The sequence below is a fragment of the Thunnus albacares genome, chromosome 9 (genome assembly GCF_914725855.1).
Source record: "Thunnus albacares chromosome 9, fThuAlb1.1, whole genome shotgun sequence".
Taxonomy (NCBI): Eukaryota; Metazoa; Chordata; class Actinopteri; order Scombriformes; family Scombridae; genus Thunnus; species Thunnus albacares.
In genome coordinates, this window is record NC_058114.1 from 28,996,900 (window position 1) to 29,009,196 (window position 12,297).

The following is a 12,297-nucleotide window of genomic DNA, read 5'->3' on the forward strand; positions in this document are numbered from 1 at the left end:
CATTATCTAAAATGTTTTTGACCTAGCAGTGTAAAATAATAAAGCATAGTTGTGGTGATTGATTTGAACCAGAAGCTGATGGCAGATTAAAACAAATGGTTTTCCCCCTCACTGTATTAGTCGTGAGGAGTCCGCTCTGTGTTGACTGGTGTGTTTTCAGAAGCCTCTCCTTTGTGTTACTCATTAACCTTCTACAGGAATGTAAAACTGCATTCACAGCACTCTGGTCTCAAGGGAGAGTAAAATCCCTTCAGCCTTCTCCTCTGGGATGTTCGGCCATTTAACCTTATCTCCCTCAATCTGATGACAGTTTCACTGCAATCTAGCAGCTAGCGAAATGGACAAGGTACACTATTATGTCACCCTTACCTCCTCTTGCATGAATACACAAAAAGTATGCAGTGTAGTGGCTGCAGACGATTACGCACCAGACCTGCAGACCTAATTTCATATTCAGCATGATTTCTATCTGGAATGGCGTTACAATAAAGATAATTTTCCTTTAAATAACTTCTTCTTACTAGTGGGCAGGTTGTTTTGCACTGTGAGCACACAGTTATGATACTACTCTTATAAAATGCTTCGGACTCTGCATACAAAAACACTAACATAACGCCAGACGAGGGAGAGATAATGCCATGTCACAAAGGCAATGATCCAAACCTGAGTTTAGAGCAACAAGGCACCACTTTGGGCTCCGTGAAAATGTGATGGGAATTGTTCACTATTTTTAACACTTTTCAGACTAAATGTTGAGTAAATTACAAAATATAATTCACATTACTGTCTGTCAAATTACTTGAAGCCCACCTCTAGAGTCGACTATATGACACTTCACTACTACATGGTATTGGCAACAAGAAAGATCAAACTCTGGTCTCTGCAACCAGATCCATCTAAATCCATTCTGCCATGCAAAACAAATGCGTCACATTCAGTATCAGTAGGCTACTACCTCAAAAAGCATGTCTGGCATTTTAATTTCAAGCACATCTGTGATGTGACAGTGGGATCACATGCAGTTTGTTCACACCCAACTTGTGGTATGGACCACAGCCTCATCTCTGAGCTCTAACATTAAGGCAGGTCAGTGGGTCACCCAATCAAGCTCAGAAAGCAGTGGGGATTATGACAAACAGATGTTTCTCTGGGAGACAAATCTCCTGTGTGTAAGTGTGTGTGTGGGAAGGGGGAGGGGGGGGGGGATATATGAGCAATGGGTTTGAAAAGCAGCCCATCATGTGGGAAGACTGCCCTTCTCATTCACAAAGACTGAGCAAGGACACAGACAAAAACACAGGTGTAACCCAAATATTATCCAGCCTGACTCAAATTCAGGGCTTGGGTGAACCTTGCATGACAGGTTAGGCATGATCTACCAAACAGCAGTTGATACTCTGATGAATGGCATTGAGCTCCTCCAGTAGAACCTCCTACTGACAGCAAGGGTGTGTTGGGGCTTGTGTTTGGCACAGTGGGATGTACATTGTTTAGGCCTTGCCACCGGGGGATTTCCTGCTGACATACATTTTAAAGCTCCGCACACCAGTGGCCACTTTCACAAGTCTGTGAGGAAACATTTCAAAGTTCAACAGGTTCTTTGATGGCTTTGTTACCTAAATGGCAACTTTCGTTTGAAACAATAAGCCATGATTTCTTTTCGCTACCTGGCTATGGGTCACACCTGTGAACAGTTGGCCAGAGAGTTTGTTGGCAGATAAACACTACATAGTGGTAATAAGGATCAGGTGTGCCTTCTGCTCGGGTCACCTGTGTAACCCAGATACTTTCCAATCTCAACTTGGCCTTCAAATCAGAGGAAAAAAAATACTTGAGATAGGTGGGATGTCCTTGTGTGGCAGCTGTTTACTCCCAGTGACAAAAAAAATATCAAAACAGTGACAACAGTAGAGATCAGTAATATCATCAAGAGTTTCACAGAACTAGGGATTGTTTGAAATGTTAAACAAGTCCTTCTAGGCATAGCCATTAAAATGTTTAGCTACTTCAGTACACAAAAGGATAGTGTGAGTGCTTTGCAGAGGTTAGAGCTGAGTGCTCAGCTTTAGTGGTTGTAATGAAGAGCAAGAGCACTCCTTTTTTGAGCATGCACATGAAACAGATTTCTAATTCAGCTCCATCCACAGATCTACATTTGTTAAATTCATTATGGTGTGGATGTGTGTAAAGTAGCAACACAGATAATTGTACTATTATACTAATCCAATGTAACTTTACTTTATCTTGCAAGAGTAAGACAACATTAAAAAGACTGTGGAAGAACAGTTCATAGTCTGTTCGCACTCAGACTAGTTAAAGATAAAAACAGCACAAACATAATTAAGTTACACAAGTTTCATCATCCATTACTGGCATAACAATAATGTGATTTCTGCAACAGGCCAGTGGTTGAAATTCCTGGCCCAAACTTTTAGCAGGGCTTCTCTCCTGAGTGTGTCCCCTCCCCCACCAGCCCGACTCAAACTTTGTACTGGCCGTGACTGCTCCCTCTGAACTGCTCTTTTAACACCAGAGGCTGCCCCTCTCTGTCTCTGCCCCCCTCCCACCTCCTGGTTGTCAACCTTGCTATTTATGTGCTTGTTTGCTAACACTAAAGCAAAGACTGCCCGGACTCCCTACCACCGGTGCCCCCCGACTGTACTGCAGTTTTCACACAGCTAGGTTCCACATCCCCACCCTCAGCCTTTTAGCGAGCTTTGAGCTGGAAGTTAAGGCCAGCGAAGGGGCCGGCTGTGCTGGATAAAAGAAGCCTGTGTTTCCCTGCCCTGCCGGCCCTGCCTCCCTGTCCAGAGACCACAAGGCTGAGCTTTCTCCTGCACTGGCTGTGGGAGGGGCCTGTGGACAAGAGCCATGCAAGCAAATGTCTGCTGATGACGACCATACCAGGTACCTGCAGCAGATGAAGGCCAGCGGATCAAAGCACACACACTCTGATCTGATTTGTCTGTTGGAGTTCCAGGCTAAAGACGTTATATGGCCATAAATCCGTGTATTCTATCACGCCATATGTTAGCCTCAGCATTGTCACAAGAGATGAAATGTGTGATGGATTACAAAGACGGGAGCAAGTGTGCCCTGCATGTGTGTGACAGAGCAGAGTATATTTACACTACACTGTATAGAGCGAAAGTGGCAGGTGATAAAGACCGTACGCAAACCTATAACAAATTTGGGCAGCTGAGCAACCAAAATGCCAGAGTGAGGAGAGGCAGTTGCTTGAAGGCCACAACCATTTCAAACATTCAACACTGCAATTTTGTATCTATTTGTGCAGACTGTATGCATGAGAAAAAAAAAACTACAATTACAATCCGAGAAAAGTAATGCAGCTTCACTCATTTTTTCTTCTGTTCAAATAGACGTAACCTAATAATGATACAGCACAAGTTATGCCGAAACTAAACATGTATATAAACAAGTCGTATAGCTGATGTTTTAAGCTCTGCAGCCTTTCTGTGTACAGAGATAAACACTATTCTCTCACCAGCCCACAACTCCTCAGACTGAATGAACTGCAATATTAAGCAATGTTGGGCAGTGGTGAACAACAGAGCCTCTCAGAGGCCATCTTGTTCTTGGCAAACTGCGGTCTGCTTGACAACAGGATTGCCGTCATTCCCCTTTTGCAGCCATGTATTTCTGTCTGCCACCTCCTATCAACACCATGTCCAGAGCTTACATTGAACTCTCCGGGCCAAGTTCAGTTGTTTTTTCACATGAAGGGCTGACAAAAAAAACCCCTCCTAAAACTGACAAAAAAAGAGTTTTCCTCTAGACTGAACACTGCATGGACCCACTCCTGTACAAATTAAACTTGCGTCTGTCACATTCTATTAGCTTAAGACGTTGAGACAACATATGGTGCATAAGATTATGAAATGTCTGTCTCAGCAGTGCCCCCAAACTACATCTGCCAGAACTGTTATTGTTGTGGCTACACAAGGATTTAGGACAGAGTAGTTACACAAGTTAAATACACTAACCTATCCTAATAGAATTAGCTGCCTACAGATCCAGTTACATTACACTGCAAGTTTAAACTCCATCAATTAGTCACTGACTTAGTTGCTGTTTTTTTTTTGTTGTGGAGACTTCACTTTGATAACACCCCCCCTCCTCCATCTGAAAGACAGGAAACTTGCTCTGATATAGTGGCTTCCTTATTGCTTCCTATTTGCCTTCTGAATGACTCCTGCAGCAACTTGGCAAGTAAACACGGGAAAGCACTGTACCAATGCGGATCTAGAAGTTTGTTCAAACCAACTGCAAATCTTTAAAAGGGATTAACTTCTCTCTTAAGTAATTACAATGAAAAAGAAAAACAACAGCTACTAAGCTTGGCTACGGATTTACTCATGTTAAATTACAGCTCATGATTTTAAAATTTTGTTTAACTTAAAAATTGATATTTTATTGAACAAAACATGTCTCCTTTTGATCAACACAGCTGCATCCTAATGTAAGAGGTCAGTGTTGACATTACGCTTTGGCTCGCTTTAGTAGCTGTGGTGGAACTGATGATGGCAGAACAACAACCAGAAACCCAACATTTTGGAAACCCTGTCCTGTCTGCAAATCACATGACCACTGAAGTTACAAAGAAAATTCAACTCATACCAGACTTACGGAGGCTAGAAAATGTAAAGCCTGCAAAGCAAAATCCATCAAACAAGACTAAACCTATTGTCATTTAACCATTCCAGCCTCCTCAGTTTAAGACAAAGCACTGATGAACACACAGTTTGACAATTCAGTCCTGACAGTTTCTGTTCACAATGGAGAAACAGACTTGAAAACAACTCCAGTGAATCAATAGTAAATGTGAACATGTTCAAGCTTGAGCTTGTTTGTTTTATCTATATCTCATGTTGCACAAGCTTTAGGGACAGGACAGAAAATTACTACTTCTTGGGCCTTGAGCAGAAATCACAGCAAGGAAACTAAAAAGTGCCCTGGTGAGTTGCACTAAGTTGCCAGAATAAGAAGCCTTAAGGAGGAAGGGATTTCAGCACCAAAGCCATGTGGCAGCTGTCACTGACACGCAAGCAGGGTATCCCAGGACAATAATGTAGTGCTGTGCAACAAACAGCAGTCTTATCACAATGTAAATAAGAGATGTAGGAAACACAATGATGCAGCTGTGCAACTGTTGAAGAGTAACTCACGTCCACATCAAAGAACTCCTGGGAATCGTCCAGCCCCTGCACACGGATCTGTAGTCCTCGCCCATGGCTTTTGCTCCCGCTGGCCATGTTGCCACTGAGGCTCTGGCCCGGCTCCAACGTGCTGACACCAGCATTGAACTGGGCTCCCAGCCTTGTGCCAGGGGTCTGCAGGACCCGGTATGAACCCTCTATCTCCCCCATTACTGCTCAGAGCAGCTCCACCACCTCACTCCTGCAAGCACAGGGAGGAAAGCAGAAATCATCAGCAGAGTTGGAAAAAATGCAAACCATGATGAAACATAGTTAAAAATGAGTCATTATTTGAGTGGGTGAATGCAGGTGTAACCTTGGGTATGCAGCTTGACTGCAGGGAATATATCTGGTTTAATATAGCTTTTGCATGATTCATTGCAAAAAGTACTCTTGACTGTCTGAAGCAGCTTGTGGACATGTAAGGTTCATTCATAAGGCGTGTAAGCAGGGCGAGAAATTAAACTTTAAAAATGTGAACAACTCCCAACCACTAACAGATAAATGTTCCAATTCACCAACCATTAAATAGTAAATCAATTTAGTGTGTCTAAAGTCGACCAGCCACTTTCATATTTTACCAGCAGTTGGCTGGTGGATGGTGCTAACGTCCCAACACACAAAATTTACACTTGAGGAAAACCAATAGCTAATATTCACCGGAGCTAACGTTACCTGTGTAGCATTCAACACGAGTTTGGTTGAAGCGTAAAGACAAAATACAAAAAGGAGAAGACAGAATACCGATTTTGCGTTTAATAGCGTTGCATGTGGGCCTAACTGGGTCAGTAAGACTTCAGTGTTACTTTAACCAACATTTTAAAGTAAGAAGAACAAGCTAAACGTCGGCAACGAACGAGACAAATGTTTAACGTGGTGGTTTATTTTCTTTTTGAAGAAGGGAGGTCAGTAGACTTTAGTTTACCGACGATAAGCGAACCGAAGTGTAATTACTTCAACCGGATTTTCTTTTCCAGAATGTCGGTATACTATCTAAATGTGACGATATGCTCAAAAATGAGTAAAAAAAACTTACCGTTTTTCTTGAGTCGAAACTAAATGCTAAAAGTTTTCACATCGAAAAGGACACTACTCCAGTCCATGGTCGTCGTCCAAAGGAGTGCGCACTAACACTCATCTGTGATTGGCCGAAGCAGTCCGAGTCGTCCTGCGATTGGTTCAAATGTGGCATCGGATTGTAGGCTGAGGAGCGCAGATTTACCTTCCTTTACTTTAAATAGCTGTGATGGATGAAGAATAAACTTGTCCAACTCAAAAACAATATGTTGGGGCTCACTAATAAGGCCTCGTGGAAAGTTTTGAAGTTTATGGTCTCGAGGTTGCGTGTATTTAATCTACAGGCCTGTCAACACCCAGAGGAAATAAAATAATTGTTTTATCTGGTTGTTGTTTTTTATCTGATTTGACTCACAGCCTTCATTTAAGTTTGGGCTAAAGTTTGACCCGTTGACAATATGAAATAGATGTGGGTTTCGCTGTAACCGTCTGAATAATACAGATTTAGTAACACATAATTCTCTGGATACATGAGGTAACAACTTGTATGAGACTTCACCTGTGCCTTATCTCTCATCACGTCACAACTAGATTACATCAAGCATGATGAATTTGTTGTACTGTTTGCACTTCAGTTCACATTTCCGCAGAAGCACTTGAACGATAAGGGACGAAAATGCAGAGCGAAGGGAAAGGATCACTTTTGGCATTGTGAAGGAGCTCCCCCTACTGTTTTCTCTAAAATAAAGGACAACTGCTTAGATAGATCCAATAAAAAAAAAATCTGATACACAAACATTTATATCAAATAATGGATTATATATGTTTACCTATGTGGAAACATATTTTCATCAATATCATTAATTAGTATCATAAATATTAAAAACTATATGCTAACAAGTAGCAGAAGCAGTTGTTTTGTTCTTACAATAATGTAGGCATATCTGTACGTATTTGTAATATATATCGTTTGGATACACTGTGCAGAATATATCCATATATTCAAAAAAGAAAAGAAAGAATGTATAAGACACATATGAAAACAGACATTTTTGCTATATTGTGAAATATTTGTAGCATTTGACATTATTGAGAGACATACCATGACATATATATGTAATGTGTAATTGCCATACACTATATGGCCATATATCAGATTGTTGTTGTACATTATTTGATGGTCTAAGAAAAGCTTAAACACGTCAAAGCATCTGAAATTAGGAATGCAGTTATATTTTGTGATTTCTTAATAAGGTACAATGTAGCAGTATAATACTGTTGAAATGTTTTCCTTCTAATTTGTTCATTTATGTATTAATTCAATGTTTTTACCTGCTGATTTATTTTCAGGACCAACTTTTTCCCCATTAGTTGTCTCCTGTTCTTAATACACGATCCTTTTACTTTTATAGACACTTTTTCTACACCTGAGTCGTAGTAACTCATCTATAACATGTTGTTGCTTATATTTGTAGTTTTCCTCTTCTTATTCAGATTTGTCATTGTTTTGATTCATCATTATATTATTATTTTAATATGCAGTTGATGGAAAGCAGGCACAGGGGAAAGATAAAGATGTTTACGTCCCTAAATGGAGAGATAAAGCATGGAGTCAGGATTGATAGGCTTTTCTATGTTCCCAATGCTGTCTTTTGATCTATACTCATTATCTTCAAAGAGGCCTGGTTCTCTTAAACAGTGCACACATGCGATGAAATTAGTCTGGTAGATGTATGTTTGAGTAAAAACATCAAAGTTTACTTTAGGGAGGAAACATTAACAGCAACACCTGTGCCATGTAATGCATGCCAATACAACAGCCTTGTAAAAAACAGTCAGTGAATGCATATCCATAAAGTTGTGGGACGCTGCAAGAAACATATATATTATAGTCCCTAGTGGTCTAGCTTCAAAAACAATGAAGCCTACATTTCCCATAATGCAACTCAAAAGCATCTTTCATTATTCCTGCCCTGTCTGTTAAATGTCCCCATCTTTAAAATTCCGTGGCCCCATTTTGATAACTGAGGTTTTTGTGAAATATAGTCTCAAGCCTGACTCAGGATAACCCTGATGATAGCATCATTATTTTCTTGGCCTTTAGAGGGCTCTAGAGCCCCAGAAGACATTATACAACTATTTTCACAGTGTACTACTATTTTCACAGTGTGAGTAACCTCCTTGATAAGTAAACTGACCTTTATGTGTAAAATAGGTGGAGTGGCTCTTTAGATAAATACCCCTCCTCATAACAGGGTGATCATATTAAGCGTGACAAAGGAGGAATATTTTAAGGATGTTGTGGATTTTGTCTACCCCCTGTATATCTAGTTTTCTGTTTCACTGTGCTCTTTAACTTTTGGTAAAAGACAGAAAATAGATGTTTTTAGCAATCATACCTTTCCTCAGCTATCTCCTTCTGTCCATGAGTCTGAGACTGGACACGTGCTGTCTCAGTAGTGAGGGAGACAAGAGAAGCAGCTTAAAATATGTGAGGTACTTTCCAATTGGCAACAGGCAGCTGTGCAGGAGTGGAGGCCTTGGCGAAAGTCTTGAGGATTCAGTAGAAAGATGCAAAGCACAACATAAGTGAAACCATTTGGTTGTTATATATATGTTGCACCCGTACCGAGAATGGGAAATGCAGGGCCAACGATACTTTATGCTTCACTGACCAGTCTCCATCTCCAAGGCAAGACAAATTTATTTGTAAAGCACATTTCATACACAAGGGCATAGTCAAGGTGCTTTACACAATGCATTAATTAAAATGAGTTAAAAATCTAAATGAATTGAAAATTTGAAAAAGAAAAACAGAATAAAAACTCCAACACTATGAATGAAAACCCTAATTAACTACATGCCACATCACAGACAAAATAGTCTATACTGAATAAGAAGTGATCAAACATCCTTATTTCTTGGGATGCACCAGTCCAAGACACTGGATTTTACTGGCAGCGATGCTGAACTCATTAAATAGATTGCCGTATTGGGGACATTGATTGACAAATAGTTTCTTTGTCTGTCACAAAACAATTATAACAAATATATAAAACTTCTAGAACAAAATAATTAAATTTGAGCTTGAAGTCTTCCTTGACTTGTGTAGTTTGACAAAAATATATAATGTCAAGGTCCTTACTAGATTTCTTCTGGAGCTTTCAGCCTCATCTCATGGCCCCCCCCAGCCTTCAAACTGAGGAAACTCAGTTTGAAGGCTGAAATGAAATGAAATTTGTTTCATAATTTACACATTTCATTCATGAATTACTCAGCTGTGGCCTTCCAAACTATCCTGATATGATCAAAAAGTCACCATGTTATAACAATCACTGTATGTAAAAAGAAATTGGTGGATATTGACAGCAAGAAAAAATGTTTAATGCTGTTCAGCTGCTGAACTGCTAATTCAGATTGTTTTAGACAATCAAGTAATTTCAGCATTAATGCTTTGACAGTTTGCAGTTAGCAGTGACTTTCCTGCAAAAATTTCTTTAAACCACAATAGCATGAACTTATTTACCAGGTGCACTTATTTATATGTATTCATTTTTTTTGCAGTAAACTGTGGACTGTGACCTTGTGCAGTGTGTCCATTAACAGCTAGCTGAGGAACGAGTAAGACCTGAGAATGTAGTCTCTCTGTGTTGTTTCAGAGCAAGTATTTCTGCACATACCTATTGTATGTTGTCCACCAAAAAATATGCAGGATTGTTTGGCATTTGTGTATTTGGTCTCCCAGATTCACAACAACATTGTGTTACCTGCACTTGATTCATAACCTTAAACTGGATGGCAGTAAGGAGGACTGGCACGAATTTCCACATTCTCTTGCACAATGTACTAAATCTGAAAGTACATTGACGAATGAGTCAGTATTGAAACGTGTGGTTAACAATATGTTGAAACTGTCCAGCTGTTCACTTTGAATATGAAGTCATACTCAAAGCACAAACACTACATGCATCCTATCAAAGATGAAGGAGACATTTGTAGTCTATTGAAATCTTTAATTCTGATTACTGGAACCAAGTGCGGTTTTGACTAAAGCTAGATTTTAAATAAGGAACAAGAGTCCTGTTGGTAATTCTTGTAAAAATGAATAGCAATCTTCTAAGATGTTTAATACATATATAAGATTCAACAGGAAAAAAACTGATTTCCAATAGGATCATGAAAATCCTAAAATAACCAAAACTTTTTCCTATAGAATTCCTAATGTATGGGAATTCTAAAGGATTCTATTGGAAAATATAAAAATCCTATAGGACATTTTGACTAGGGAATAGGGATATGCAGATAGCCCAATATTTGTATTTGTATCTGTATTTGTTGAGGCAGCAAAATTATTTGTATTTGTATTTGTATTCGAATAAAATTGGAAAAAGGCTTAAAAATCCGGTTTTTGTATTTATTACACTTTTAGTTTTAGAAAATTAAAGTGTCACAAAAAGTGTTCATGAATAAACTATCTTACGAAGGAGGCCACCACACTGGGTCTCGAAATGGGCTGCGCTGACTACTGAGCTAAAAACTTTACTCAGCACCTCATTGCAGACAGACCTCTACATATTTATACACCCATAAAACAGAGACAACACAGCTTTTCATTTATTGCCTATTTTTTTACAACCTAACTTTGGGGAAAGGAGGAGGGAAACAACAGGTTATGGAGGGTCCCTTAGGAGCACTTTGCGTGTGTCAGAAGCTCAGCTTTATGTCTGGGGAACACCCCCAACTCTGAGAGTGATGTCCAAGGCCCTGTTCACACCTGGCACTAACATCTGTCTCAGGTGATCCAATCACAAGTGGACAGCTCTAAATACAGGTGTAAACGCACGCAAGACGCATTCAGGATGGATTGAGATCTGATCACTCAGACCACATTTGGAGGTGGTCTGGGCTGCATGTGACCACATTCTTTTAGCAGTGTAAATGCAATGCATCCTGGGCTACATTGAAGGATTTGTCTTTCATGTGAATTAAAAACGTAATCCACCTCCCGTTTTTCCCGTTCCCCTAACCGGGTTTCTTCTTCAAATTGACAGTTGGAATAGAAATTAAACTAAAACCAGCAAATCACTTGTTTTTCGCTTGTCTGTCTAAAGAAATATTTCAGAAGCTAAACGTTGCTGGACAGTTTCCTCTGTTCTGTCAAATTGATAACTACAGTTTTTAGTTTTGCTGCGCTGCTCGACATAATGAGCTCAGTATTTATCAGGAAGATGGCTGCTTTACTCCCAACAGTTTCACTGTATGAAACGGACTGTGTGTGTAACAGCTGACGTGTGTAGAAAAACACAGAATGTTAAATAACATTAGATCCTGACCAATTTGAATAATCAATGAAGTTATGCTGCTGTGTCTTATGTGTTAATGCGCACAGCGTCTCTCAATGGAGACAGCTGCAGGGGAATCACTGCATATAACTCTGTATGTGTGTCTATATTCCGATGCAGCGCTACGGCAAATAGGACGTGCATTTGATTTTCATGAGGGGGCACAATGCATTGTATATTTGTTTACCTGTTATCAAATAAGTTCGAGCTTTTGGACCTAGGGTACACAGACCCCTGGTCCTCCCCTTGGTTAATAACGAACGCATTTGGTCTTTGCAAACGGTAATGATGTACGTGTTTATTTGCATATAGAGCAGGGAAGTGAGATCCGATCACAAATGGTCACTCAGGATACATGTGGAGACACATGTTAATGGCAGGTGTAAACAGGACTCAAATTAGGAAATGTGCGTCATGTAGCAGGTGGATGTGACTCCCCTCATTGAGAACTGCTGATAGACGTAACAGCAGAGCAGAAGAGAGAGACTGAGATAGTGATGTAACTGACCTGCACACTGGTATTTGACTTTTTTTTTTCTTCCTGAAAACAATTTTTTTTTAAAAATATTTGTATGAAACAAGTATTTGTAAAAAACCCACTATTTGTGCTTTGAAAAATAACGTATTTGCACATCACTACCAGGGAATACTGTCAGCTACGCTATTTTAACACATACACACATAGGCAGCAGTAGAACATAACCTAAAACACATTTGCAGGT

The 12,297-nt window shown here is 39.8% G+C and overlaps 2 protein-coding genes across 4 annotated transcripts in view; both read right to left on the minus strand.

Annotated features, from left to right (window-relative positions):
- Positions 1–6,361, minus strand: part of farp2 (FERM, RhoGEF and pleckstrin domain protein 2) — a 30,795-nt gene extending 24,434 nt beyond the window's left edge. For both annotated transcript variants that reach the window (XM_044362429.1, XM_044362428.1), the window contains exons 1-2: positions 6,253–6,361; positions 5,187–5,418 (exon numbers count right to left, since the gene is read on the minus strand). In XM_044362429.1, coding sequence (XP_044218364.1) covers positions 5,187–5,387 — 201 coding nt within the window. In that variant the 5' untranslated portion in view covers positions 5,388–5,418; positions 6,253–6,361. The remainder of the gene's footprint in view (positions 1–5,186; positions 5,419–6,252) is intronic.
- Positions 1–12,297, minus strand: part of scly (selenocysteine lyase) — a 372,304-nt gene that overhangs the window by 126,061 nt on the left and 233,946 nt on the right. The gene's annotated exons all lie outside the window — the stretch shown is intronic.